Source organism: Antechinus flavipes, chromosome 1 (assembly GCF_016432865.1).
Source record: "Antechinus flavipes isolate AdamAnt ecotype Samford, QLD, Australia chromosome 1, AdamAnt_v2, whole genome shotgun sequence".
Taxonomy (NCBI): Eukaryota; Metazoa; Chordata; class Mammalia; order Dasyuromorphia; family Dasyuridae; genus Antechinus; species Antechinus flavipes.
In genome coordinates, this window is record NC_067398.1 from 292,911,306 (window position 1) to 292,936,248 (window position 24,943).

General features: G+C 36.1%; 1 protein-coding gene across 1 annotated transcript in view; it reads right to left on the reverse strand.

Moving 5' to 3' along the window:
• Positions 1–24,943, reverse strand: part of SVEP1 (sushi, von Willebrand factor type A, EGF and pentraxin domain containing 1) — a 362,611-nt gene that overhangs the window by 80,743 nt on the left and 256,925 nt on the right. The window contains exons 34-38 of the mRNA XM_051962558.1: positions 24,494–24,578; positions 23,653–23,844; positions 22,316–22,483; positions 6,771–7,443; positions 1,487–4,278 (exon numbers count right to left, since the gene is read on the reverse strand). Coding sequence (XP_051818518.1) covers positions 1,487–4,278; positions 6,771–7,443; positions 22,316–22,483; positions 23,653–23,844; positions 24,494–24,578 — 3,910 coding nt within the window. The remainder of the gene's footprint in view (positions 1–1,486; positions 4,279–6,770; positions 7,444–22,315; positions 22,484–23,652; positions 23,845–24,493; positions 24,579–24,943) is intronic.

Here is a 24,943-nt window from a genome sequence, read left to right on the forward strand (position 1 = left end):
CATCCACTAGCCCCATCAAGAGCAAACCCCAGCTTATAAAGGCTTACCAAGGCTATAAAAACTGCAATTTGGAACAGTTCTTTACAGAGGTCCTAATATGCTATGCCAAAGAAATCTCTGCCCACTGGAATAACATTCTCTTCCAGTGTTACCCTCTCTTTATCCTCACCTATTTCCCTAACAAGACTTTATGCCTCTCTCTCATGATTTCTCTACTAGAAACTTTACTTCCCAATGCCTATAATAAAGTTCTTTTATCAATCTAGATTTTTGGGTTTGTAAATTCCTTTACAGAGAATCTCTGCGCTGCCAAAAGGGGGTTCCCCAAAACTCCCTACCCTTGTGCCAAATCCCAAGGGGGTGTAGGGGAGCCAAACCTCTCCATTTGGTTCCCCAACCCTGAATCTGCCACTAAATCTTATCATTTAACTCCCTGACCACTAGAAACCCTAATCTCATTTTGGTTCCCTAAATCTAGACCCATCATTTGGTTTCCTCACAGAAGGGAACCCCAAAACCTAAACCTCATCATAATGACTATTTAGCAATTCTGGATAGAATAAAACCAAGTCTGACTCAATTTATAGTGGGCTTAGAATTTGAAGCACCTGGGTTCTACTTAGGCTCTATCATTCTCTGTATGAGGATGAGGTTTAAGCATATTAAAGAGAGGGGAAACTACAGAAGCATTATGGTGTAATGGCTAGAAAGCTGACTTGGAAACAAGTAAAATCTGGGTACAAGTCTTGCCTCTGATACATCCTATCAGTGTTCAAGGGAACTTCCTAAAATGAGAAGTTATTAAATTGCACTGGTAGAGGGAACGTTCTTTCCTGGGAGTTCCCTATACCAATGAAATGAGAGGTAATGTCCATATTACTCCTACTTTACCCCCACAGAGTTGTTGGGAAATAAGTGCTTTGCATATCATTATTAAAAAATATGAGCTATTGTTCTAAAAGAACTCTGGAGTTCATAAGACCAAGCCTTAGAAGTATTTTTCACTTTTCTTTGTATCCCCCAGCCCATAGTATAAAGTGTCACACATATTAAGCACTAAATAATTACTTGTTGACTTTATTAGTAACACATTCATTTCATAATAGCTGATTTAAAAAAATCTATCATTTATTCTCCCTTTAAATTTTTCCTGCTTATGTCTCTTAGAGGCTTTAAAGTAGTTCTTTTCTTTTTCTTTTCCATTTAATAGTACTTTATTTTTTTAATTACATGTACAGTTTTCAACATTCAGTTTTGTAAGATTTTGAGTTGCAATTTTTTTTTCTCTTCCCTCCATTCCCTTAGAGCAGGAATTCTTAATCTTTATATTTCAATACAATTGGTTCCCTTTGTAATTTTACACATTTTATCGCATGCATTTTAAAGACATTATTTGGAAAATGAATCTATAGGTTATATCAAATTGCCCAAGGGACCAATGACACAACAAAAATTAAAAATTCCCATTTTAGATTCATTACCTTACCTGTACTGTACTTTACTTCCGTAAGTGTATGTCTCTCCAATTATCACTGCATTATCTACTGAAGGTGGTGATCCACAGGAGAGGAGCTCACAGCTTGGATAAGGCTCACTCCATGTCCCTTTCTCTGTACAAATCAAGTCAGACCTGTCTTGCATGACATAGCCAGTCACACAATTGTAGGTTATTGCATTCTCTTCCAGGGAACTGCTCCCATTGATGAATGCATTCAAGATTTTAGGTGGGGGACCACAAGAAATGTGTCCACATAGTGGAAAGCCAGAACTCCACTGTCCAGCTGCTTCACAAGTAATTTCAGAAGGACCCAAGAGTTTGAAGCCTTCAAGGCATTGAAACTGGACAACCTTGCCACAACTGAAATCTTCCCCAACAATGAGCCCATTTTGAATCATGGGTGCCGGACACTCACAGGGTAAGCAAGAAGGGGTACTACCACTCCAAGAGCCACTGGAGAGACATTGCCTCAAAGTAGAGCCATGGAGCTCATAACCAGGAAAACACACATATTGTATGTAGTCTCCAAAAGAAAAAGAGGAACCATTTAGGAAGCCATGGGGGAGATCTTCAGGGGGGCCACAGTTGATTGGTTTGCATAGAGGTGCCTCTCCATTCCAGGTGCCATCAACCTGACAGGTTAACTTGCTGGTACCATGTAAAACATAACCTTCATGACAGTGGAAATCTATTTCTTTCCCAAAGCTGTGTTCTAGTCCACTCATTTCCCCATTGACAATCTGTGGTGGCATAGGACACTTGACAGTCACACAAATTGGAGTGACTCCACTCCAGCTCCCATTGGCCAGGCAAATTCGTCTGCTAGACCCTTCAAGCAGAAATCCTTCATTGCAACTATATACAATCTCCTTTTGGAATGTGTACTCATCCCCACTCACCTGGCTGTTCTCTGAGACTGGGGGTGGACCACAGGTCAAAGGGATACAAATTGGCTCATTCCCATCCCATTTACTATCTTCCTGACATGTTCTTCTATGAGAGCCATTCAGTTCAAACCCAGGGTTGCAAGAATAATGTAACACACTCAGGTATGTGTAATTTCCTCCTCGAATAGATCCATTCATTAGTTGTTTTGGCTTATTGCAGGAAATTACCTCACAGTGTGGAGCAGTATCACTCCACTGGCGATTTGACAGACAAAGTCTTTTGCTAGAGCCCACCAGCACATGCCCTTGATTACAACTGTAGTGTACTACACTGCCCATTGTATTCTCAGTAAAATGCAAAAAGCCATTCTCTGGCTGGCTAGGCAAGTCACATTCTATTGACATGCAGATAGGGGCACTACCATTCCAAGTACCATCTTCCTGGCAAATCAACATAGGATTACCCAAAAGCTCATGTCCAGGGTTACAAGAATATGAAACTAGAGCACCATATAGAAAGTTTGGTATCTGTATAATTGTAGAGCTTTTTGTGTTTTTCAGTTTACTGTCCATTGGATTAAGTGGATGAGGAGGGTCAGGTGTAAGATAGGGGACTTCCATAGCATCATCTTCTTGATCAAAATATCCTTCTTGTCCTTTAACTTTCACATAATCTCCAAAATCAATATGGGGAGGAAGACCACAATCTATGGGAAGACATGTTGGTATAAAGCTAGACCATCCTAACTCATCACAGGTTTGCATGGCATGGCCCATCAACTGGAATCCTGGGAAACAACTGTAGATAATCATGGCACCATAGCTGTAATCAGCACCTTCTACAAAGCCATTTTCAATAGGTTGGGGGGGATCACAATAAATGGCATTACAAGATGGAACAGCTACATCCCAATCCCCTGTCTCTAAACAAGTCAGAGTTTGGGTTCCTTCAAGTCTAAAACCCCTATCACATGAGTATGAAATTGTTTGTCCATAATGGAGGTTGGTGTAAGAAAGTTTACCATTTAGAATCTCACTGGGCTTTGGACACTCAATGGGTTTGCAAGTTGGTTTTCCTCCAAGCCAGTGCCCATCTTCTCCACAAAGGATGGTCATGTTTCCCATTAATTCAAAGCCAGGTTTACATGTGTATAAGGCTGTACTGAGGTAGGCAAGACCTTGCACATCTATGATGCCATTGAGGATTTCTTCAGGCTGGGGACATTCAACAGGGATGCATTCTGGCAGTGGAGAGCGCCATGTGCCATCAGCTTGGCAAGAGGTGGTAGAATCTCCTCTCAGGAAAAATCCATCTACACAGGAGTATTTGACGATACTTCCAAAATGAAGAGCAGAAGTTGACTCAGGAACGCCAAAGGAAATGAGTGGAGGTGGGAGGCAAAGCACCATCTTACAAAAAGGAAAAGAGCCATTCCACTGTTGTGACACCAAGCACTTCAAGACAGAAGGTCCTTGAAGGATATAACCCTCTTTGCAGGAAAACTGCACCAAGCCAACTTCATGAACCATTTCCTTTAATACAAGTTGATTTTCTAGCAGTGGTGGATCTGGACACTTGGCGGGTACACATTTTTGGTTTGGCTTTTTGTTCCACTTTCCTGACTTCTGGCATGTCCAAGAAGCATCTCCTATAAGGTTATAACCTTCATCGCAAAAAAACTGAATCTTGGATCCCACCTCAAAGTTTTCTCCTCTGATATAGCCATTCTGGAGAGATGGAGGTTTCCCACAACTGAGAGGAATGCAGGTTGGAGGGGATTCACCATACCACTGACGATTGGCTTGGCAGACAAATATAGGATTTCCCACCATCTTGTATCCTGGGTTACACTGATACCTCACTTCACTTTCAAAGACCTTCCCAGTTGAATGCTGTACAATGAGGAATAAAACAATAGGACATGTTTGAAAATACAACCAAAAGCGTAATCATGGTAAATCAGCTAATTTATTTTATTCATGGAGAAGAAAATACCTAAATTACAATGAAAACAAAATACCCACAAGGAAAATGAACCAAGCAAGTCACAGTATTTAGGACATTTTTCTAAATGTTCTTCTCTCTCTCTCTCTCTCTCTCTCTCTCTCTCTCTCTCTCTCTCTCTCTCTCTCTCTCTCTCTTTCTCTCTCTCTCTCTCTCTCTCTCTCTCTCCTCTCTCTCTCGCTCTCTCTCTCTCTCTTTCTCTCTCTCTCTTTCTTTTTCTTTTGGTTTGTTTTTGGCTGAAGCATTTAGGGTTAAGAGACTTGCCCAAAGTCACATAACTAGTATTGCCAAATATTTGAAGCTAGATTTAAACTCAGGACTTCAACTTCAGGGCTATTGCTCTATCCATTATATCACCTACCTTCCATGCCTTTTTTTTAAATTAGAAAATAAAAATAGCACCTAGAAACTGGATTAGACAATGCATTCACATTATGCAGCTAATATAGTTCTGGACACATAACATTCAATAAATGTTTTTAGGCTTTGGGGGATACAACCTTGTAAATAAATTCCAAAGCAAATTAAATTCAAGCTTTTTAAACAATGTTAAACTTGGTCTTAGATAAAAGATACACATAATTTTAAAAGTGTATACTTTGCTCTATAAAAGCTGTTAATTTGATATATAGGCCATTTATCACATAAACCTGGAAGGTTTTCTCATTTTTGCTGCTTTTAGTACATTGTAAGAGAAAAAAAGTGATATATACTTTGTATGTGTATATTATTGTATATCATTGACCAACTTAAAATATGTCAATATTAGCAAAAGCATTTTAGATCCAATTTATCAACTACTAATAATATTAACTAGAGCTTTAATTGAGACATCTCAGTATTCTTTCATCAGGACACAGATTTAGTTTTAGGCAAGGAAACTGAATGCTAACAAATTTTTTATGAGACTTTGGAAATTATATTTTTCCTTCATTTGTAAGGTAGAAGTTCTGATTCTACCTTCTATGTGAGTAATTTGACACATGACATTGGTAAACGTAAGACTCGGAATGAATGTAAATAGCAGTCATTTCTGTTTTGTCCAGACACCCTGAGTGTCTTCCCCTCCCAGATTTATTTATTTAGTTATTTAAAAACTAGTTGAAAGAGGCCATTATTTGCCTCAATTTGTACCTAGCCTTTATCACTAAATGGATGTGACCTCAGTCAAACTGAGACCTGTTGAAGACCTTAGCTTAAAAGGGCCAAAGTCTCTTACTTCATCCAGGGCCATATCAAGTCATCAGAATCTGTATCTTGCCACTGAACTCAGATTACTCCAGAGAGATAGTGAGCCCTCTCTTACTTAAATCCAATTCACTTTTTTGTAATAGCATCACCTCCCTGATGTCATGGTCTTCTTTGAGGATGAAGGACAAACAACATTGGTTAGAGTATTTTTTCCTCCAGCTACAATTTCAGTTTTTAAGAGTAGATTTATAAATCTTAGATGTATGATCAACATATGCAGAAGAGAATGTAATGTACAGATAAAGGAAAAATACTCAAACATTTTGTGATTTTTTTATTGGTACTAGGTCAGGTGAAGATAGAGATATTCTTCCTTGACTATACAGCAAAGATTGCTAAGCATAGCCTATGAACATATTGAGCCTTTCAAAGATTTCTCTGTTGTCCTTAAAGAATATATATGTACACATACACACATATTCAATCATTCATTCATTTGCGTATTGTTGAGGCAATTGGGATTAAGTGACTTGCTCAGGGTCACACAGCTAGGAAGTGTTAAGTGTTTGAGACCCCATTTGAACTCAGGTCCTCCTGACTTTAGGGCTGGTGCTCTATCCACCGTACCATCTAGCTGTCCCATACGCACATATTTATAAATATACAACTGTATATGATATGTACATATTCAATCTGTCCTTTCTAATTAAAGATTTTAGGGCAGGCAAGATATATCTATTTTTCAAAAAACCTTAGAATGAAGATGATATTGTAGATGATATTGTTAAAAGTAGTGGCCCATGCACAATACTCTTTCTGCCACTAAGATTAAACTATTGTATTTTAAGCTTATAGATATTAATATTAACCATATACATATTATATGTGAATATTTATATACTATATTATACATTGTTATATATTATTATATATCATATATGTGAAATATATATGCATACTTTGTTTTCAAAGTAAATTACCAACAATAAATCCATCCTTTTATTTACCCTTTCTCAGAAATCATTAGTTATTACTTCTAGTGACTTTCTTTTCTTTTCTTTTTAAAATTGACTTTACTTTCTAAATCTTTAACTATTGAGTGTTATCTTACTTACATCGTGATGGAGCTGAGTACCAAGTACATCAGTATAGATAGACTTAAGTTATTTCCAACTAATCAATCTCTTACCTCCACAAATCCATTCTCAATTTTGGGTGGTTCATTACAAGACACCGGATGGCAGGTAGGGATGCGGCTACCCCACTGTCCTGTGGCTTCACAGGTACTCTTCTTCTCTCCTTTGATATAGAATCCCCTGTTGCAACTATAAGCCACTACAGCCCCAAAACTGTAGTTGCTTCCACTTGCATAGCCATTCTTGATGCTTGGTGGTTCTCCACAGCGAACTGGGATACATTGGATTGACATGGGAGAAGGCTTCCAATGACCACCTCGCATACACTCAATCTTAGCTGAAGTATTCAGGATGAAGCCCTCCATGCATTTAAAGCTCACAATGGATCCAGCTGCAAATCTGGCTTTGCTTACAGATTCCAAGATGCTATATAGGACAGCTGGGGGTTTCTCACAGAAATCAGCTATGCAGTGAGGCACAGCCTGCCCCTCTAGAGGAACCCATTGCCCTTGGGCATCACAGTGCAGCTGGGAATTGCCAGCTAAGCTATACCCATCTGCACAGTAGTAATAAGCAACATCTCCATATAAGCGATGGCTGGTCTCTGGGGAGGCATGTTCCACACTAGGAGGTTCATCACAGGAAACAGCTAGGCACTGCTGATCATTTTCACTCCATACACCACTTGCCAGACATTCAATGGTTTCAGTACCAACAAGAGTATGCCTGTGATGATGGAGAAGAGAAATTAATCCAAGGGGTGAGTTTAGAAACATTCTTTGTATGCACTTTATTTTTTTTTCAATTGTTACATATCAATTTTTTATCTTGCCCATTATCCAGTATTTTTCTTCTAAAAATTTCCAACTTAAATTTAAATTTAAGAATTTCATTATTTTGAGTTAAATGAAAGTCCACAGAAGCAGCTACACCCAGAGAAAGAACACTGGAAATGAATATAAACTGCTTGCATTTATGTTTTTCTTCCTGGGTTATTTATACCTTCTGAATTCAATTCTCCCTGTGCAACAAGAAAACTGGTTCTGCACACATATATTGTATCTAAGATATACTGCAACCCATTCAACATGTAAAGGACTCTTGCCATCTGGGGGAAGGGGTGGAGGGAGGGAGGGGAAAAATCGGAACAGAAGTGAATGCAAGGGATAATGCTGTAAAAAATTGCCCTGGCATGCGTTCTATCAATAAAAAATTATTAAAAAATAATAAAAAAATAAATGAAAGTTCAATCATCTATAAAACTTCCTATCATAGTATCCCAGGACCACAGATCTAAAAAGTTGAAGAGATTCTTCAGAGGCAGTCCGCTCATTTGATAGGTTAGGACATAGATTTGCCGTAAAGCACACAGATAAATAGAGGAAAGCTTTGAAACCAAGTCTTCTCCATCACTTAAATGAAGTGATGTTGAGTGAAATGAGCAGGACCAAGAGATCATTATATATTTCAACAATAATACTATATGATGATCTATTCTGATGGACATGGCCCTCTTCAACAATGAGATGAAACAAATCAGTTCCAATAGAACAGCAATGAATTGAACCAGCTACACCCAGCGAATGAACTCAGGCAAATGAGTGTGAACCACTACATAGAATTCCTAATCCCTCTATTTTTGTCTGCCTGCATTTTTTATTTCCTTCACAGGTTAATTGTATACTATTTCAAACTCTGATTCTTCTTGTGCAGCAAAATAATTGTATGGACATGTATACATATATTGTATTTAACATATATTTTAACATATTTAGCATGTATTGGTCTACCTGCCATCTGGGGGAGGGAGTGGGAGGAAGGAGGGGAAAAAATTGGAACGAAAGGTTTTGCTATTATTATTTGTTCTTATCTGTTAGAGATAAGAAAATTTAGAAAATGTCTCAGTGAATAAAGTCCAGCACCATTGACAGTGATATGCTTATAGTAGGTTCCTTTTAAATTAATCATACAACAATTAATCATAGTATTGCCATAATAGGGGCTTTTGTTGAATTAAATAAAATAATTTGGGCAAATAAATTAACATCTGAGCTTTTCATTTAAAAGTAATAATGAAATCTGCATTCCTACCTTATGAAACTGTTGCACAGATCAAATGAGAAAATGTGTTATAAAATTCTGTAAAGCACTATAGAAATGTAAATTATCATTATTAATACTAATAATAAATGATTAACTTGAACAAAATAGGAAGCTTTGAAATATAAATAGCCACATAAATGTAAATTAGCATTATTACTACAAATAGTAATTGGTAAAACTTAGAATATTAGAGAAGACTTGAAGAATTAAAAAAGTATTATACAAATTTAAGTTATTAATATTCCTAATAATATATGTTCAAGTTTATAAGTTATACTTTTTTCTCTTCCACAGTGACATAACAAATGCCTTACAAAATTAATACAACATGATAAACAATAATAGGTTAAAAATTGTATCAATAGTTCATTTTTCTGAAAGAAAATATGGTTCCCTACTTTGATCCTTTTCAAATATGCAAATTTTTAATTGTTGGCTAATAATAACTACTCTTTGATCACTGTTATGTATTCAAAGGCAGTGAATTAATAAGGTGATTTCATTGTATCTACTCTTTTTAAAAAAGACAGCTGTTTAAACATATATCACACTACTCTTTTAAATTCTGCCCATGAAAAGAAGGCATCTAATAAATAACCCAGTAGGCAGGTCTTTGATGATTCATTCCAGTTCAATTCTCAATTGAATTAATGAAAATTGCAACTATAAAATCATCCTCATTTTCTATTAGAATTTATTTTCAAAATATTATGGAGGGGCAGCTAGATGGCACAGTGCATAAAGCACCAGCCCTGAAGTCAGGAGGACCTGAGTTCAAATCTGATCTCAGACACTTAACACTTCCTAGCTGTATGACCCTGGGCAAGCCACTTAATCCCAATTGTCTCAGCAAAATAAATAAATAATTATGGAGTAAGATTTTAGAAACATAAAATATGAATCAGATCATTTTATGTATCCTTGTATAGTATCTTTGTTTTGTTTGTTTTGTTTTGTTTGTTTTGTTTTGTTTTTTCCTTAGACCTAAATCTTAATTCATGCTGTTAGATGCAACTTTAAAAATATTTTATAGACCACAAAGGTACAAAATCAATAAAATATCCTAACACTTTAGATTTTGTATTATTTAAAATTATTCTTATTTAATGAAAGGCTGTGTGTCATAGCACTCAGGGAGAAGAGTTTTTCATAGTCCCCTATGTCAATGAAGTCACACATCTAGTCCAATTTCTTTACTTAAAGAAATTAATACTTAGATCATACATCATCTATCTCAGAATTTCAAACACATAAGAATTATAAGAAGAATGGTACAACCTACCAAAAATACCCATTTCCTTAATTCATCCTAATACTATTTTTAATATGTTAAAATTCTACAGATCCTTCACCAGAGACAAGTCATTCCTCTAACTATTCTGATACATTATTCTTCTTAAAAAATAAAAATAAACCTCTTTTAGTCATCATAATGTACTTTGCCCTGTTTATGTGTGAATCACTTCACCCAGTGTTAAAAAATTGTGCCATATTTTGATTTCTTAAGGCATATGTAATGCCTTATAGCATGAAGGAGAATTTGCATTACTAATGTCACTAGCATCTATCTAAACTTTGACTGGAAAAGCTTCAAAGATTGGCTAGTGAAAAGATATTCATTACTATAAAATTGTCCCACAAAGAGGTACATTTATGGGCAAAGTAATTTATGAAATTGTCTAATAAGACTAATAAGACTCTTTCTTAAAGAGCTGAAATACATTTTAGATCAGAAAATGGAGAGTATAATTATATGGAAACCACAAGGGAAATGTTTTGTGGGCATGATTTTGGGGAGAACTTGCCTCTCATTTCCCCCTTTTCATGGATCTGAAAAAAAATGATTCCTTGTGGCAATATTAGCAACATACATGATAACCTTGAAATGGCTATAATATTCTGTATTGCTTGGAAAAGGATTACTTGAAAAGCACATTTCCAACTCACATCAAGACACTGGCGTGATGATGATTTTTAAAGAAAATTATAACAATCAAGTTTTTAATCATAGTTATTTTTTATGCATCTGTCCTCTCTATCCATACAATGATCTTCCCTATACCCCATACAGTGAAAACTTTGGAGAAATAGTTTATATTTCTGATCATAATGTCAATATTACTGACCTTTTAATACTTACTTTGTCAGTTAATCTTTGACCTAAAGATGTTTAATCTAGAATGTTTTAAAAATGATGATCCATCCATTAAATTTATTTTGACACAACACTGCCTGCCAGTGAGATTTTGAAGATAAGGAGATTAAGATAGTACTTAATTCAGTGATTTCCAATCTTTTCTTGAGAATCTATTTTTAACATTAAAAAACTCATAGTCCCTCAATATGATAGTAGCATCTATGTTAAACATCCATGAGGCCAAAGAAAGCTATTATGAATTTAATAACACTTTAAAATAAATTTATGTTTTATGAATCCCATATATCTTTAAATATATATATATGCACATGTACATACACAGACATATACATACATGTGGGACACAGAGAGTGTCCCAAAAAGTCTTCTTGCAATTTAAAATTTCAGTTACTTAGAACTACATGAAGACTTTGGAGACATTCTGTGTGTGTGTGTGTGTGTGTGTGTGTGTGTGTGTGTGTGTGTATGTGTGTGTGGAAATTGTATTAAATATGTGCAAGATATATTTATTCACTCTATAGCAAGCATATTTGCTTTTTATCATACCAAATTACATGATAGAGTTTGTTAGAACTAAATCAGTGTTTATACTTAAATATTATGTATATTTTGCATATGATTTCATAAATCTCTTGTAAGAACTTTGTAGTCCCCCACAGGGTTTGGGGCCAGCCACTTGAGGCAAACCTTTGAGATTCTATGGCAAATCAACTCTTAATTTTTGTTTATTTTTTGACTCCTAAGTATCTAAAAGAATTCCATTTATTTTGCCTTTTCCTTTAATTACATATGAGTGAATAGTAGATAGCAGATATGACTGTTTTTTGAGGAGAAACAAAAAGACAGAATTTGCCTCCTATCTCATGGCAATTATTGTGTTCATATATATCTACAAATAATTCACTTCCTCTTAAAAAACTTGAATCTTAAAAAAAAAATCTCAAGGGGAGACTTTGGGCTCAGTAATCAGAGACAAGAATAAATATAAGATAACTTCATTTTAGGATGTTAGGATACCATTGCCCATGGTATCAATTGTGCCAGAGGATTATTTAAAAAGCACATATTTCTATTGACTCCTGAACAAATTATTTCATTGTACACACACACACACACACACACACACACGTATGTATTGTATGTATATATATATATATATATATATATATACATACACTGGTCTGAGATGACCTCTTCATATTTTTTAAGTTCCAGGGATCTACCTAGCTATGTAATAGTAACTCCATCTAAATGGAAATAATCTGAATAACATAAAATGAGGAAAAAGCCTTAAGAGATCTCTTGTCATTAGAACTTGTTTTGAGTCATTGGCTTCTCTTCCATTAATTATTTATTATGTTATTTTACACACACGTTTTTTTATTATATATGTAATTATTATTTATGCCATTACTTATAAAGGCAGAAATTGTTATCTTGCCACAGTAAATAAAAGACTGGGTTTAACAGAAATATTTGGATTCAGATACTGCTTCTGGTGAAATCAAAGTATGTAACGATGGGTGAGTCAATTAATGTCTCAATATCCTAGGGAACTCTTTAAGCCCATATGTTGTAGATGAGTTGCATTAATGTAAGAAGATTCTACCCTGGTAGTTCTCCACATTAAAGAAATATTAGTCTGCATCAAAACAGTAATAACAAAAAATACAAATAGTAGTAGCAACAAAAAATCCTAGAACTATGACTTCCTTAGTGCACAAAGTGTAGTTTAGCCATACCATTTTTTTTTTTTTTTTTTGCTAAGGCAATTGGAGTTAAGTGACTTGCCCAGAGTCACACAGCTAAGAAGTATTAAGTATCTGAGGCCAGATTTGAACTCTGGTCCTCCTGACTTCAGGGGTGGGGCTCCATCCACTGTACCATCTAGCTGCTCCTAGCCATACCATTTAAAAAAAAAGAAATCCTTAAGAACAAATAAGTAAATAAAATAAAAAGAAAATCTTTTGTGGCTCTAAAATCACAAATCAACCAATCTATTGAACATTACTTGACATTACTTCACAAGTTATGCCAGCTTTCTTATCAAATAATTGCATTCCTGATTTTCTCTCTTTGTTGTTGAATCATTTCAGGCATGCCTGACTGAAATTTGGGGTTTTCTTGGCAAAGATACTGGAGTGGTTTGACATTTCCTTCTCCAGCTCATTTTACAAGTGAGGAAATGGAAGTAAACAAGGTTAAGTGACTTGCTCAAGATCATATAACTAGTGAGTATTTGAGATTGGATTTGTACTCAGGTCTTCCTTACTCAAGGTCTGGTACTCTGTCTACTGTGAGACCTAGTCACCCCAGCTTTCTCTTACATAATGTCTTATACAAAAAATAAAGATTTGGTAATTTTTTCATTAATCTTTGTTATGCTCTGATATTACATCACAATAAGAAAAGAAGAACAATTAAAGTTTTTTGAAGTGCTCAAAGACTACTTATCAGCTTAAGATTAAAAAAGTATAAATCATATTTTGGCCAAGATAGACAATTTTGATGTAGATTCTGGGTTTTAAACATTACTTCAGATAGGGCAAAACTCAGAGTAAACAAGAGAAAAAAACCTTAAATGTAATGTCCAAAAATATGGCTAAATTCCAGAAACTTTTTTTTAAAATAAGAAAGGTTTGTTTAAATTCATTGGCATAACAATTATTTCAGCTATATGTATGTCCTCCTGCTAAAGCAATGAGAAAGGAAGGGTTCTTCTTTAATGATGTTGATGAGGTATTATGATCTTTCAGCAGCAATGATCAAAAGAACCAGTGGGAATTCTTGGCAAGCCCATGCCTGTGCAGAAGCAGGCTAGTCTTCTTAGAAAACTACACCAAGCTGTCTCTTGAACTTGTACAAATTTGTTCCCTCACATCTGGTACCTATGGTGCATTGTTCCTGCCTTCATTCACAACACAAAATTTCTGTATTAGAAATTGTAGAATAATAGATTTAGAACTCGAGGCAATGTAGTTAGAGAATTTCATCATGAATTGACTAGGTTCCAGGTCTGCCAAGGTCTCACATATGAGAGCAAATGATTGTAATCAACATGTTTGTTTCCAGTTATCTAGAGTCTTAATGTTCTATTAATTTGTAAAGTTGGATCATCAGAAAGTAAAGAACTAGTGGCTAATTACTTCAGTTTCCTATAGGAATGTCTTTATTGCATTATGATTTAATGTAATATCTTTTGCTTTTATGGAGGGTGTGGTACCATATACAGACTTTGAAATGGAAGGCAGAATTCTTGATATTTCCCCAGAACTCCTTTGTTACATGATATCATTTCTGTTTGCTGCCAACTGGCTCACTAGTACCATCTATTGGGTTTTGGCCGCTACCTCCTTTTGTCTATTTCCTGATTTTCTACTTTTCTTTCTGTCTAGGTTAACAAATACAGCTTCTTTTCCCCTCTTTCTTCTTCATGTTCCCTAGAAGTAATATAGCATCATCTTGAATAATATTTTAAAAGAATTACTATAAATACTGCAGGGAAAGAATCCAAATGTGGAGAATTGTGAGACACCAATAAAGAGGAAGTAATGATTATAAGTTACAAAGCAGTAAGGGACATTGAAAAGAGTGCTGGATTTGGTGTTATAAAAGCCCTGTTTGAATCCTAGATTTATCATCTACTATCCTAGGCAAATTATTTTAGTTCTCCAGGCTTTAGTTTTCTTAATTTACTAAGTAAGAGGACAGAGTAGGTGATTTCTGGGATCCTTTCCAATTCTAAATCTATATTCCAATTGTTGAGGTTGAGAAGGGGGACTCCAAAAGTGTTGTGCCACAGTTCCCTAATTGTTCTGCCTCAGTTTCCCTAATTATCCTGCCTCAGTTTCCCTCAATCCCCGTGGTTGCAATACTACCCTTCCCTCCTAATCATTAGAACTGATATAATTTAGAGCTGGCTATGGTAAGATTATAAACTGTAAATGTTTAATCCAGAGAAGGAGAAAAATCTTCTATCTTAGCATGAAACTAGACCTTCCCTACTTATCAGAATGTCTGGTGCCTCCCCCCATTCTGTCATTGTTCTTCTTGATCCCAATTTATCAGAATGTCTGATACCTCCCCCTCCCCTGTCAGAACCGGATTGATAGTCCATTCCTCTCTCAGTGCTCTGACTACACCCCTGCCTCAGTCTACCCCGGTAGTTTAGAGCCATGTATATATATATATTTCACAGGAATCTCACATTCCCTGCTGGATGCTTTGAGACATCAACCCTGAGGACAACATGCCCGCAGCACAATCTCTCCCTCTCAAATAAAATATTAAAAACTCTCTAATCTCTATCTTGCTTCAGTTGCTCAGTCATTACAAAAGTCCCAGACTAGTGTTGGTAAGTGTCTCAAAGAATTTGCAGGCTTGAACCCATCTCCTAGTCAAGGGAAAAAGTTTATTAAAAGCAATGTGATGCCATTACTGAGCAGACTGAATTCTAAGCAAATTCAGCAAAGAGACTGAAGCAAAGAGATTCACTTATACAGCTTTCAATCATAGATATGTTAATTCTATGACCTGAAGGTGTCTAAGAAGTAATCTCCAGATGAATTGAGGATAGTCTTCAGATAGATTGGGTGTGCTGTTTCCTGAGGCAGATTGCAAAGCCTGAAGACCAAGACTATTACAACAGAAGCCCCAAGGTCAGGGAACCCCAAAATCATATTACATCACAATGAACCTATGATTTTCAGTATTACTTTTGATTCTCCATCTTTCCTTCATGAAAGAAGCCACCTAGTTCCTTGAAGTTAGAATATATTATTCTAGGAGTTTGAGGTCAACAAGATAACCTCATCTTATTTACCACTTTTACTTTACTTGGATACTTGTTAAATATTATATGAAATAGGACATCTAGTAGTAAAATTTAACTTGGAAGCTATCTCAAACCAGCTATAGATAGGAAATAAATCCTAAATAAATACATAATGAAATAGAAACTTATTAGTGATCAAGGGCAACTCATGTCACATTGTTCTGTTAAGGAAGCATGGGAGTGGATTATGTGTAGGAGAAAACATAGCCCTCTAAAGATGGCTGACCTAATTTTTTGGAATTCTTAATATTCCCTGAGGGCAGATGTAAGGGGCTCTGCTCTCTAGTTTAGGACTCAACTGGAAGTTTCATTCATTTTCTCAAATATTTGCTAAATGTTTCCTATGTGCTAGGGTACTATAGCAGGTATTAGACATACACAAATACTTCAAATTGTTATGATCATATTGAAGAAGGGACCCCAAAACTCTAAAAATCCTTGAAGGAGAAAATCTCCTTTAACTCTGCCTCAGTGAGGGACCCTGCCCGAGGGAAATAAGACAGTTTCATTCTGTTATCTAGGTGGGAATGGTTCAGTCCTGAGCAAAAGAATTCCAACCCTATTCAATTTAAGATCTTCTATTCTATTCAAATTTCAGTTCAAGATAAAACCCAGCTTGTAGATGAGCCAACTTGGGGCTCCACCCACTAACTCCCACTGGGTATGACCTGCTTGGGCTGTCCCAGCCCCCATCAAGACACTCAACATAATAGCTTCCTTCAACAAAAATCTTTTGCATATGGACCTTGGTAGCTCCCTTTGCTGCCAGGACCTTCTGTCCATTGAGAATTGCATTCTCAGTGCAAAACTCCATTTTCCAATAGATCTGCCACTATAGAATCCAGTCTCTTGGTAAATTGATTTCTATCCAACAATAAGCTTTCATTTTGCAACTAATAATTTGAGATTGAGTGAATTCTTCAACTCCTAAAACCTATGGCTGATTTAAAGGGGATTCTTAAAAACTCTCTTATGGTCACTAAATCTAGACCACTTAAACAGTGAAATGGACAAAAGACTGGCCCCCTCATCCCTGGATCAAGAGGCCTCAGGCTTATAGGAAAATATTGCTTAAACTAAATTAAGGGAAGTGTTTTGTTCATCCAGAATGCTTGCCCAATGTCAGACATCCTGTAAACTCCTCAGCATTCCCCTTCTCGAGTGAGAAGTCGAGTCACTGTTGTAACTGCAAGGCAGAACAAGAATTGCTTATAAGCCTGTCTTTATTTGGGTTCGAGGTGGATCTCTACTGAGAGTCCAATCTGGCCATCCCAGCCAGTAAATAAACAATAAATGATTTCTAAATTACAAACACCTTGGCTGTCCTGAATTTTATTGCCTGGGCTATTTCATTTGGAGGTTCCTACCGAGATAAGCCTTTGGCTCAGTCTGATGGCCAGTCCCTCTCCCTGGAGGGTGAAAGAGGTTATGGATCCTGGGGGTAGCCACCAAGAGATGTTCCTCGGTCCCAGTTTCCAGAAATCTCTTTCTGTGGACCAGGAGAATGAGACCCAAATTTTTGAATTCAGTTCAAAATTAGCACAGAGGATCCTAAAAGCCAGTTCTGTTAATAAGATTTTGAGGGGCTCCTGCAGCTGCCTAACTATCCTGCAGCCACCAGTCTGGTCTGGTGAGTACTCCTGTATCTGTAGCAAGTGGGTTAAGCTGTACGCAGCTTCTAAAGCCCCCTTGCCGACCTCCACAGGATGCTGTGTGATGGTGATGGGTGTCTAAATCTGGACACATCTGGTTTGATCTGATTCTGAGCGCCTTTTTGGGGCATTCTTCTAGTTGTATGTGTTTTGTGTGATTTATCTGTCTTTTTGTTAATTTAAGAGCTCTGTTAAGTTTTAAGGACAATGATTTCAAAATTTGGGAATTGGTTATTTGAAAATTTGCTTTGATTTTAAACTTTTTAACCTGTTGTACTAATTTGTAAGTAAATGGAACTTGGCCATTTTAAACTGACAGGAAAATTTTCCCTTAAAACAGTTTTCAGAGCTTGCTAGAGTAAAGGGTAATAAAACCTTATCTGATTGAAACTCAAGAAGAAAAAAAAATTGATTAGGAACTTTGGAATGATCCTGAAAATTGTGAGAAATAATTTTGCTATTGCCTTTGCATGCTAGATCTGTTTATTCTGAGGATAAGAGCTTGGAATTTGTTTAAATATTGATACATTTATTAAAAAAAAAAGCAGCCTGATTTAAAGAGGAAGGGAAAGAAAGAGCAATACAATTGAAGCTCCACCTTGACAGATAAGAGAGAAGCTAATTGTGGTCAGACATTCGGGCAGAAAAAAAAGAAGTTTGATTTGATTCAGTTTATTTGTTAACATTGTAAGTTATATTTTATGGAGTTATCTAGCTATTCACTATATTGTGAATATTAAAAGTTTTGAAGAGAACTGGAAAGAAGAATGCAGGTGATTTATGAAGGAACAATTAAAGGTTTGCATGATTTTAGGAAGTAAGAGAAAGGTTTTTGGCGGCAGGAAGAAGAGGTGTGGGAGAGAGAAACAGAAAGAGGGTTTTTTGTCTTCAAAGATAAAGATTCAACTCACTCACCCCCACCCCCACCCCCACCCCCACATTTCCTGCAACTTTAGCAGTGGAGCATCTAGTTAGGAAAGTTGTGGGAGACTGTTTAAGTATGTAGCATGAAAGAAGGAAAAAGTTGGGAATCCCATAGACTTGGGAAGATACTGATGGGCTACATCTTGAGAAGGATTTCCTTGTAAGAAATTGAGTGGGGTACCTGAGGAAATTTTTGTCCAGGAGGGTAGGGGTGGAGGAAAGGTGATCACATGGAATCCTCTCCTCTCCTCACTCCCTAAGTGTGTCCTAGCCATTTTTTTTTAAAATCAAGTTAGTACCAGTGCAGCAAACTGATTTAAAGGGACAGGCTTACTTTTAGGTTAATTGACTAAATATTTGTTTCTTGATACATAATGGTTTTCTTGTTTGAGGAATATGATCATAAATGTGACCCATACTTTGGTAGGATTATTTCTAAAAGTTTAAAGAATCTTTCAGATTCTCTTATGTGGTATTTAGACATTCTGTATAAGTTTTAAATTGAGTCATCCTGAGGTTATTTAAAGGGCCTCTGAAAATAATAGCTTTTCTTTGTCCTTTTGAAAATGTTTTTGTTATGGACAATATGCAATTTGGGATATTTTTCTATGTATTGGGTATTTTAAAAGCAAACTGATTTTTATGTATAATGTGCACTTATGAAAATCTATTTGGACAATTAAATTGTGAACTTATTGGGTCAAATTTCTTACTGTTATCACTATAAGGTTATAGTAAATATTTGTTTAGGATTTATCATAAATTCGATTAATGGAATCTGTTATTGGAGGTAAAATTTCGTGGGCTTATAGTAAATTAGTTGATGCTTTGTGGGAGTTTTAAAGCTCCACTCTCTGACAATTAGTGGGACAATTTATTGGAATAAAACTGGGTTAAAGCTATTTTATCCTGTATGTGCTGAAGGTTGAATTTTGACTGCTTATGTTATGCTGTAGTTAAGTTCTTAAAATTTTCCTCCCGAACTTATTTCTATGGTCAGAGCAATAGTCAATAGGATTGTTAATGTAATTCAATTATGTCATATTTTGCTACTTTCAGTCTGTTTATATGTAATCATTGTATCCAAAATGTTTAGGCAAATAAGTATTTAGCCTGGTCATCTGTCTGTTATTGGGTATTTGTGTGTGTGTGTGTGTGTGTGTGTGTGTGTGTGTGTGTGTATGTATGTTTTAAGGTTTCTAATTGATAAGAGGACAATTAACAGTGGTCTGTGAGACCTAACTGCTGTTAAGACTTGAGACTTCAGCTGATGCCTGTCCTGTAAAGCAGTCATCTCGTCACATAAGAAGCTGCTCTTCACATTTTGCAGCAGTCTTGTGGACTAGTCTTTTTATCTCAGACTGTTCTAACCTTTATTTGTTGGATTTGTGTCAAATCATGGATATTGACTTGCTTCTGGGACTTTGACCAGCTATGATTGTCAGCACAGCACACCCACCCTCTGCATGGAATGAGAGCCTCTGACCATTTCTCAGCCTGCAGCAGTTTTTAAATGAAACCATGGACCCTGCTACTAGTGAACTTTGGACTGATATGGAGGGGGGAATAGTTGATGAATGACTATTAAATCTAGCCTGGGTCATTTATTACTGTGTGTTTAAGATTTGGGATGGGATTTATTAAAACTGTGTAACTATTAATGTTATGTTTGAGGGATTTTTAAGAAATGCTACTGTATTAGTCTGTTATGTATAGGGATTTTGATTCATTCTTGGGATTTACATGTGGAATAGTCATTTGATGATGTCTTTCGTGAAAAAAAAAAGGGGAGGGAGAGATAAAACATTGGGGAAACTGATATATTTTTCTAAAAATATCTGAAAGAATAGGAACCCCTTATTCTGACAGAATCGCCTGGCGTATTCAGTTCTTGGGATTTTTTTTTTTTTTTTTTTTTAAGAAACAACCAGAAATCAGACACCTGTTTTGGGACTAGCAGTCTCTCTGATCTGTTTTTCCAGTCCTGTAACTCCAGTTCTTTAATTAGTATTTCAGCAATCTCAAAGGACTTTGTAGTTTGATATCAGGCATCTAAAAGTTTGGGGTTTGCCTGCCTTGATGGTCCAACTGTGCATAATCTGTTCTGCAATCTGATCCTTTCTGCAGCCCTGTCTGTTCCTCTGGATGGGGATAGGTGAAGCTACTCCAAACCTCACCCTTCTCCCCTGGAGAGGGTTGCCCCTCTGAATGGGCCTTGAGCCCTTGAGCCCTGCTGCTCTGTAAGCAGAGACTAAGTTAAGTGCACAAATGACTGCAGACCGCCTAACTCACAGTGAACTGTCCATCTCAAACTGGATTCTCTGGCTGAGATTGTGCCCCAACTGCAGAGGACCTGACATGCTTGCAACAGGGAGCCTTTGTCCTATTATTAACTCTGGGGTTATCAGGGAGAGACTTGTCCTTGCATTTTTTTCTTTTCTAGTTTTATTTTGGTTTATTTGCTTCACATAGGATTCAAAAGAGAGAGAGTATAGAATGTTGTGCCACAGTCTTCTTTAATTGTTCTGACTCAGTTTCCCTAATTGACTCTGCCTCAGTTTTCCTAAATTGTTCTGCCTCAGTTTCCTTAACTGTTCTGCCTTAATCCCCTTAGTTGCAAAACCCCCCTCTGGTTCATTGAAGACTGAGGGCCACTTGCTCTAAGGTTATAAATTGTTAATGTGAGACTCAAGATAAGGCAGAGTTTAGACTTCCTGCTCCTATCAGAATGTCCAGTGTCTCCCACCACACTGTCAGAACCAGACTGCTGTTCCCACTCTCAGTGTTCTGACCCTGCCCCTGCCTTGGTCTAACTCACATTCATCACTGGATACTTTGAGAATAGAGTTTTGTCCAGTTAACCAAACTCTCCAATTAATAGAATGTTGGGAGCTCTCTGAGCTCTATCTTGCTTCAGTTTCTCCGGCCTTACATTTGCCTTCTTAGCGCTCAAATTGATGCAGACTCAAGAGAGTCTCATTTCATCTCATCACCCATTTAGGAAAAATCAGTGGACTCCCTAGCAGAATTTGTCAAGTCAGCTGGGGGTCATTAGGGAAATGCTTGCTTCCCTGCATAAGTGGTTGGATGACCAGTAGGCCAGTTGTAAGACTTCAATGTCCTGGTATCAATCACTTTAATTGCAGGTCCAGTCCTCTTGTTCCTTCTCCTCCTCCTCATAGTTCCCTGCATATTTATTCCCTGTTGGCCTCAGATGAGTCACAACTATGAACATAAAAAGGGGGGAGTGAAATGGACAAAAGACTGGCCCCCTCATCCCTGAGTCAAGGGGCCTCAGGCTTATAGGAAAATGTTGCTTAAACTAAATTAAGGGAAGCGTTATATTCAGACAGAATGCTTGCCTAACAATGTCAGACATCCTGTAAGCTCCTCAGCATCCCCCTTCTCAAGTGAGAAATCGAATCATTGTTGAAACCACAAGGCAGAATAAGAATTGCTTATATTTGGGTTTGAGGCAGATCTCTACTGGGAGTCCATCCCGACCAGTAAATAAACAATAAATGATTTCTAAATTACAAACATCTTGGCTGTCCTGAATTTTATTGCCTGGGATATTTCAACAGCATCAATATTACTAGGAATTACATCTTCAACTAACTTTATTGTTCCCAGAAAACAAAATAAAAACATTTTCATACTTAAAAAATGTTAAGTTGGAAAATATTCTGGCAACAATTCAATAATAATCATTTTATTCCCCAGAAAACAATTTTTTACTTATTGGATATTATCAAAGAAAAAGTGTTTGGATTTATGGGTCTGCAAATGAAAGGGAATTTAACATGAGTTTTTGAAAGAACTGTTTCAGCTCACTTTTTCCCTGTTATTGATCAGTCTTTTCCCCATGTTCAAAGTAAATCAAAGTGATTTACTTTTTCTGTGTTATGTTTTTGTGAATTTACATACCCTTCTTTGCATTTATAAGTTACAGTATTTCCAAATGTAAAATTATTCCCTTCAATGAAGGCATCTTTGATGGCTGGAGGGTCTCCACAGAAAACAAGCTCACACACAGGAGGTGCTGGATTCCAAGTTCCTGTTGCTTTACATTCTATGACTGAAGGTCCTTGTAAGCTAAAAAAAAAAAAAAAAATCATGGTATAAGATTAATTATCCTTGGAATAGAACAGATGGGATCAAAAGGAAGTGAAATAGAACAAGATATTTTAATATCTTCTCACCCCCACCCCCAAATTGTTTTCAGGAGAAATACAATTGAAGGTACAACTTCTATCAAAGATTTTAAGGGAACTAGATAATGGAAGGATGACTGTTATCTGGGCTTACATGTGGTAGTGGGAAAATTTGTCTTAATAAATGAAAAATGACAACTATAATATTTGTTCTTAAGTTTTTTATGTGCCATTCTTTTTTTTTTTTTTTTAATTAAAGCTTTTTATTTACAAAGCATATGCATGGGTCATTTTTCCAACACTGACCCTTGTGTTCTAAATTTTCCCCTTTTTCCCTCCACCCCTTTCCTAGTGGCAGGTAGTCCAAAACATGTTGAATATGTTGAAATACATGTTAATTCCAATATATGTATGCATATTTATACAGTTTTCTTGCTGCTTTATGTGCCATTCTTGTGGGAGTTGGCCTTATTTGCAGATGTTTGGGTTGGCTTAAATACAAGGCATATGCTGCTCTCCAACTAGAAGAATAAAAGTGATGTTGAAAGCTATGATCAGATCTATTCCTGAGCTATATAGCTGGGATTGTACCAGCAATGCTTATTCTCAGTTTCTTGTCCTTAGATTTCTCTAATCAACGGGCATTCCACATCATAAATCATCATCTTTTTATAATTTTTATTTTATTTGTGATGAATTTTTTGATAGGGTTTGTTGATTTGTGCATATGCATGAATTTCTTTCCTTCCTCATACATATCAAAACTGGAAAAAGCACTGGATTTGGAAATAGAAGTTTTAAGTTGATAAACCCAGACTCTGACATAATTTGTTCAACTTTGGGAAGGTCCTTAACTTCCTAATCTTTCTTTACTCACTAGTAAAAGAAAAAATATTTGGAATAACTACTGAATTCAGTAATGATTGCAATAAGTACTGATTGAAATAATAATAACTACTACAAGCTTGTTAATCACTTTGTAAACTCTAAACTCCTACACAGATGTGAGTTGTTATTATTTAGGACAATGATTTACTAATAAATTCCAGTAGTTCTGTTAAGAAATATCCACAAGTAACTATGAAGGAGACTTGATCCAGTGATTTTTACCTGTATCCACTATCACATGAATAGGTTGTAGTAGAAAGATAAGTTAACCCATTTAGTACATATTTTCCATTTATTACATCCTGTGGACTAGGGCATTTCACTAATTCACATGTGGGAGGAGAATGACTCCAAACACCATTAGCAAGACAGAACGATTCTTTTTCACCAAACAGTTTATATCCTTTATTACACCTGTGGAAGAGAAAAGAAAAATCCATAACCTTATTTTGTCCCCCTTTTTCCTCTTTCTTCCTTCCTCCTTCCCTCCTCCCCTATTTCAATTATTGTTGACATAATTAGTGGCCCCAAATAATATTTTACTGGTTTTATCATATGTGATTTACTAGTAGTTTAATTTTTTTAACTGAATACAAAATATACTAAATTTTTATTAAACCCCTTTCTAGCTCATCTTTAGAACTATACTTTTTTTTCCTTTTTTTTTTTTTTTTTTAAATTTTAGTAGCCTTTTATTTACAGATTATATGTATGGGTAACTTTACAGCATTGACAATTGCCAAGCCTCTTGTTCCAATTTTTCCCCTCCTTACCCCCACCCCCTCCCCCAGATGGCAGGATGACCAGTAGATGTTAAATATATTAAAATATAAATTAGATACACAATAAGTATACATGACCAAACTGTTATTTTGCTGTACAAAAAGAATCGGACTCTAAAATATTGTACAATTAGCCTGTGAAGGAACTCAAAAATGCAGGTGTGCAAAAATATAGGGATTGGGAATTCAATGTAATGGTAGAACTATACTTTCAATTACTATTTCATCAATATGTTATAAAAAATTCTTACAAATTGTTTTCATCACCATCAGACTCCTACCTGTATATCACTTTATTACCATAGGTAAATGTTGATCCCTCAATACTACAATTCTCTGGAACAATAGGGCTTCCACAGGAAATACCTTCCAGGAAATGGAAACAAAAAGTACTATATTTATTTAGCTAGCCAAAATTATTTAAAGATAGAGATTTTAAAAACCAAATGCATTTCTTAGGTGTTTGGGGATAATAGGAAAATTTAACCATTATATTTATGTATATTTTGTAGGTACCAGGAGTATACAGAAAGGCCTAAAGGAGGACATCTAGAGAATTGGGGACATCTTCTATAAAGAATTAATGTGTGGCTATAGAATAGAATGAGAAGAATTAGGTGTACTGTCTATACTATGGAGACAACACCCACATTAATGAGACTGATAATTCATTGGTGCATTTGGGAATTAAAACAAATTTGCATACAGAATAACAAATTTACAAGAATACT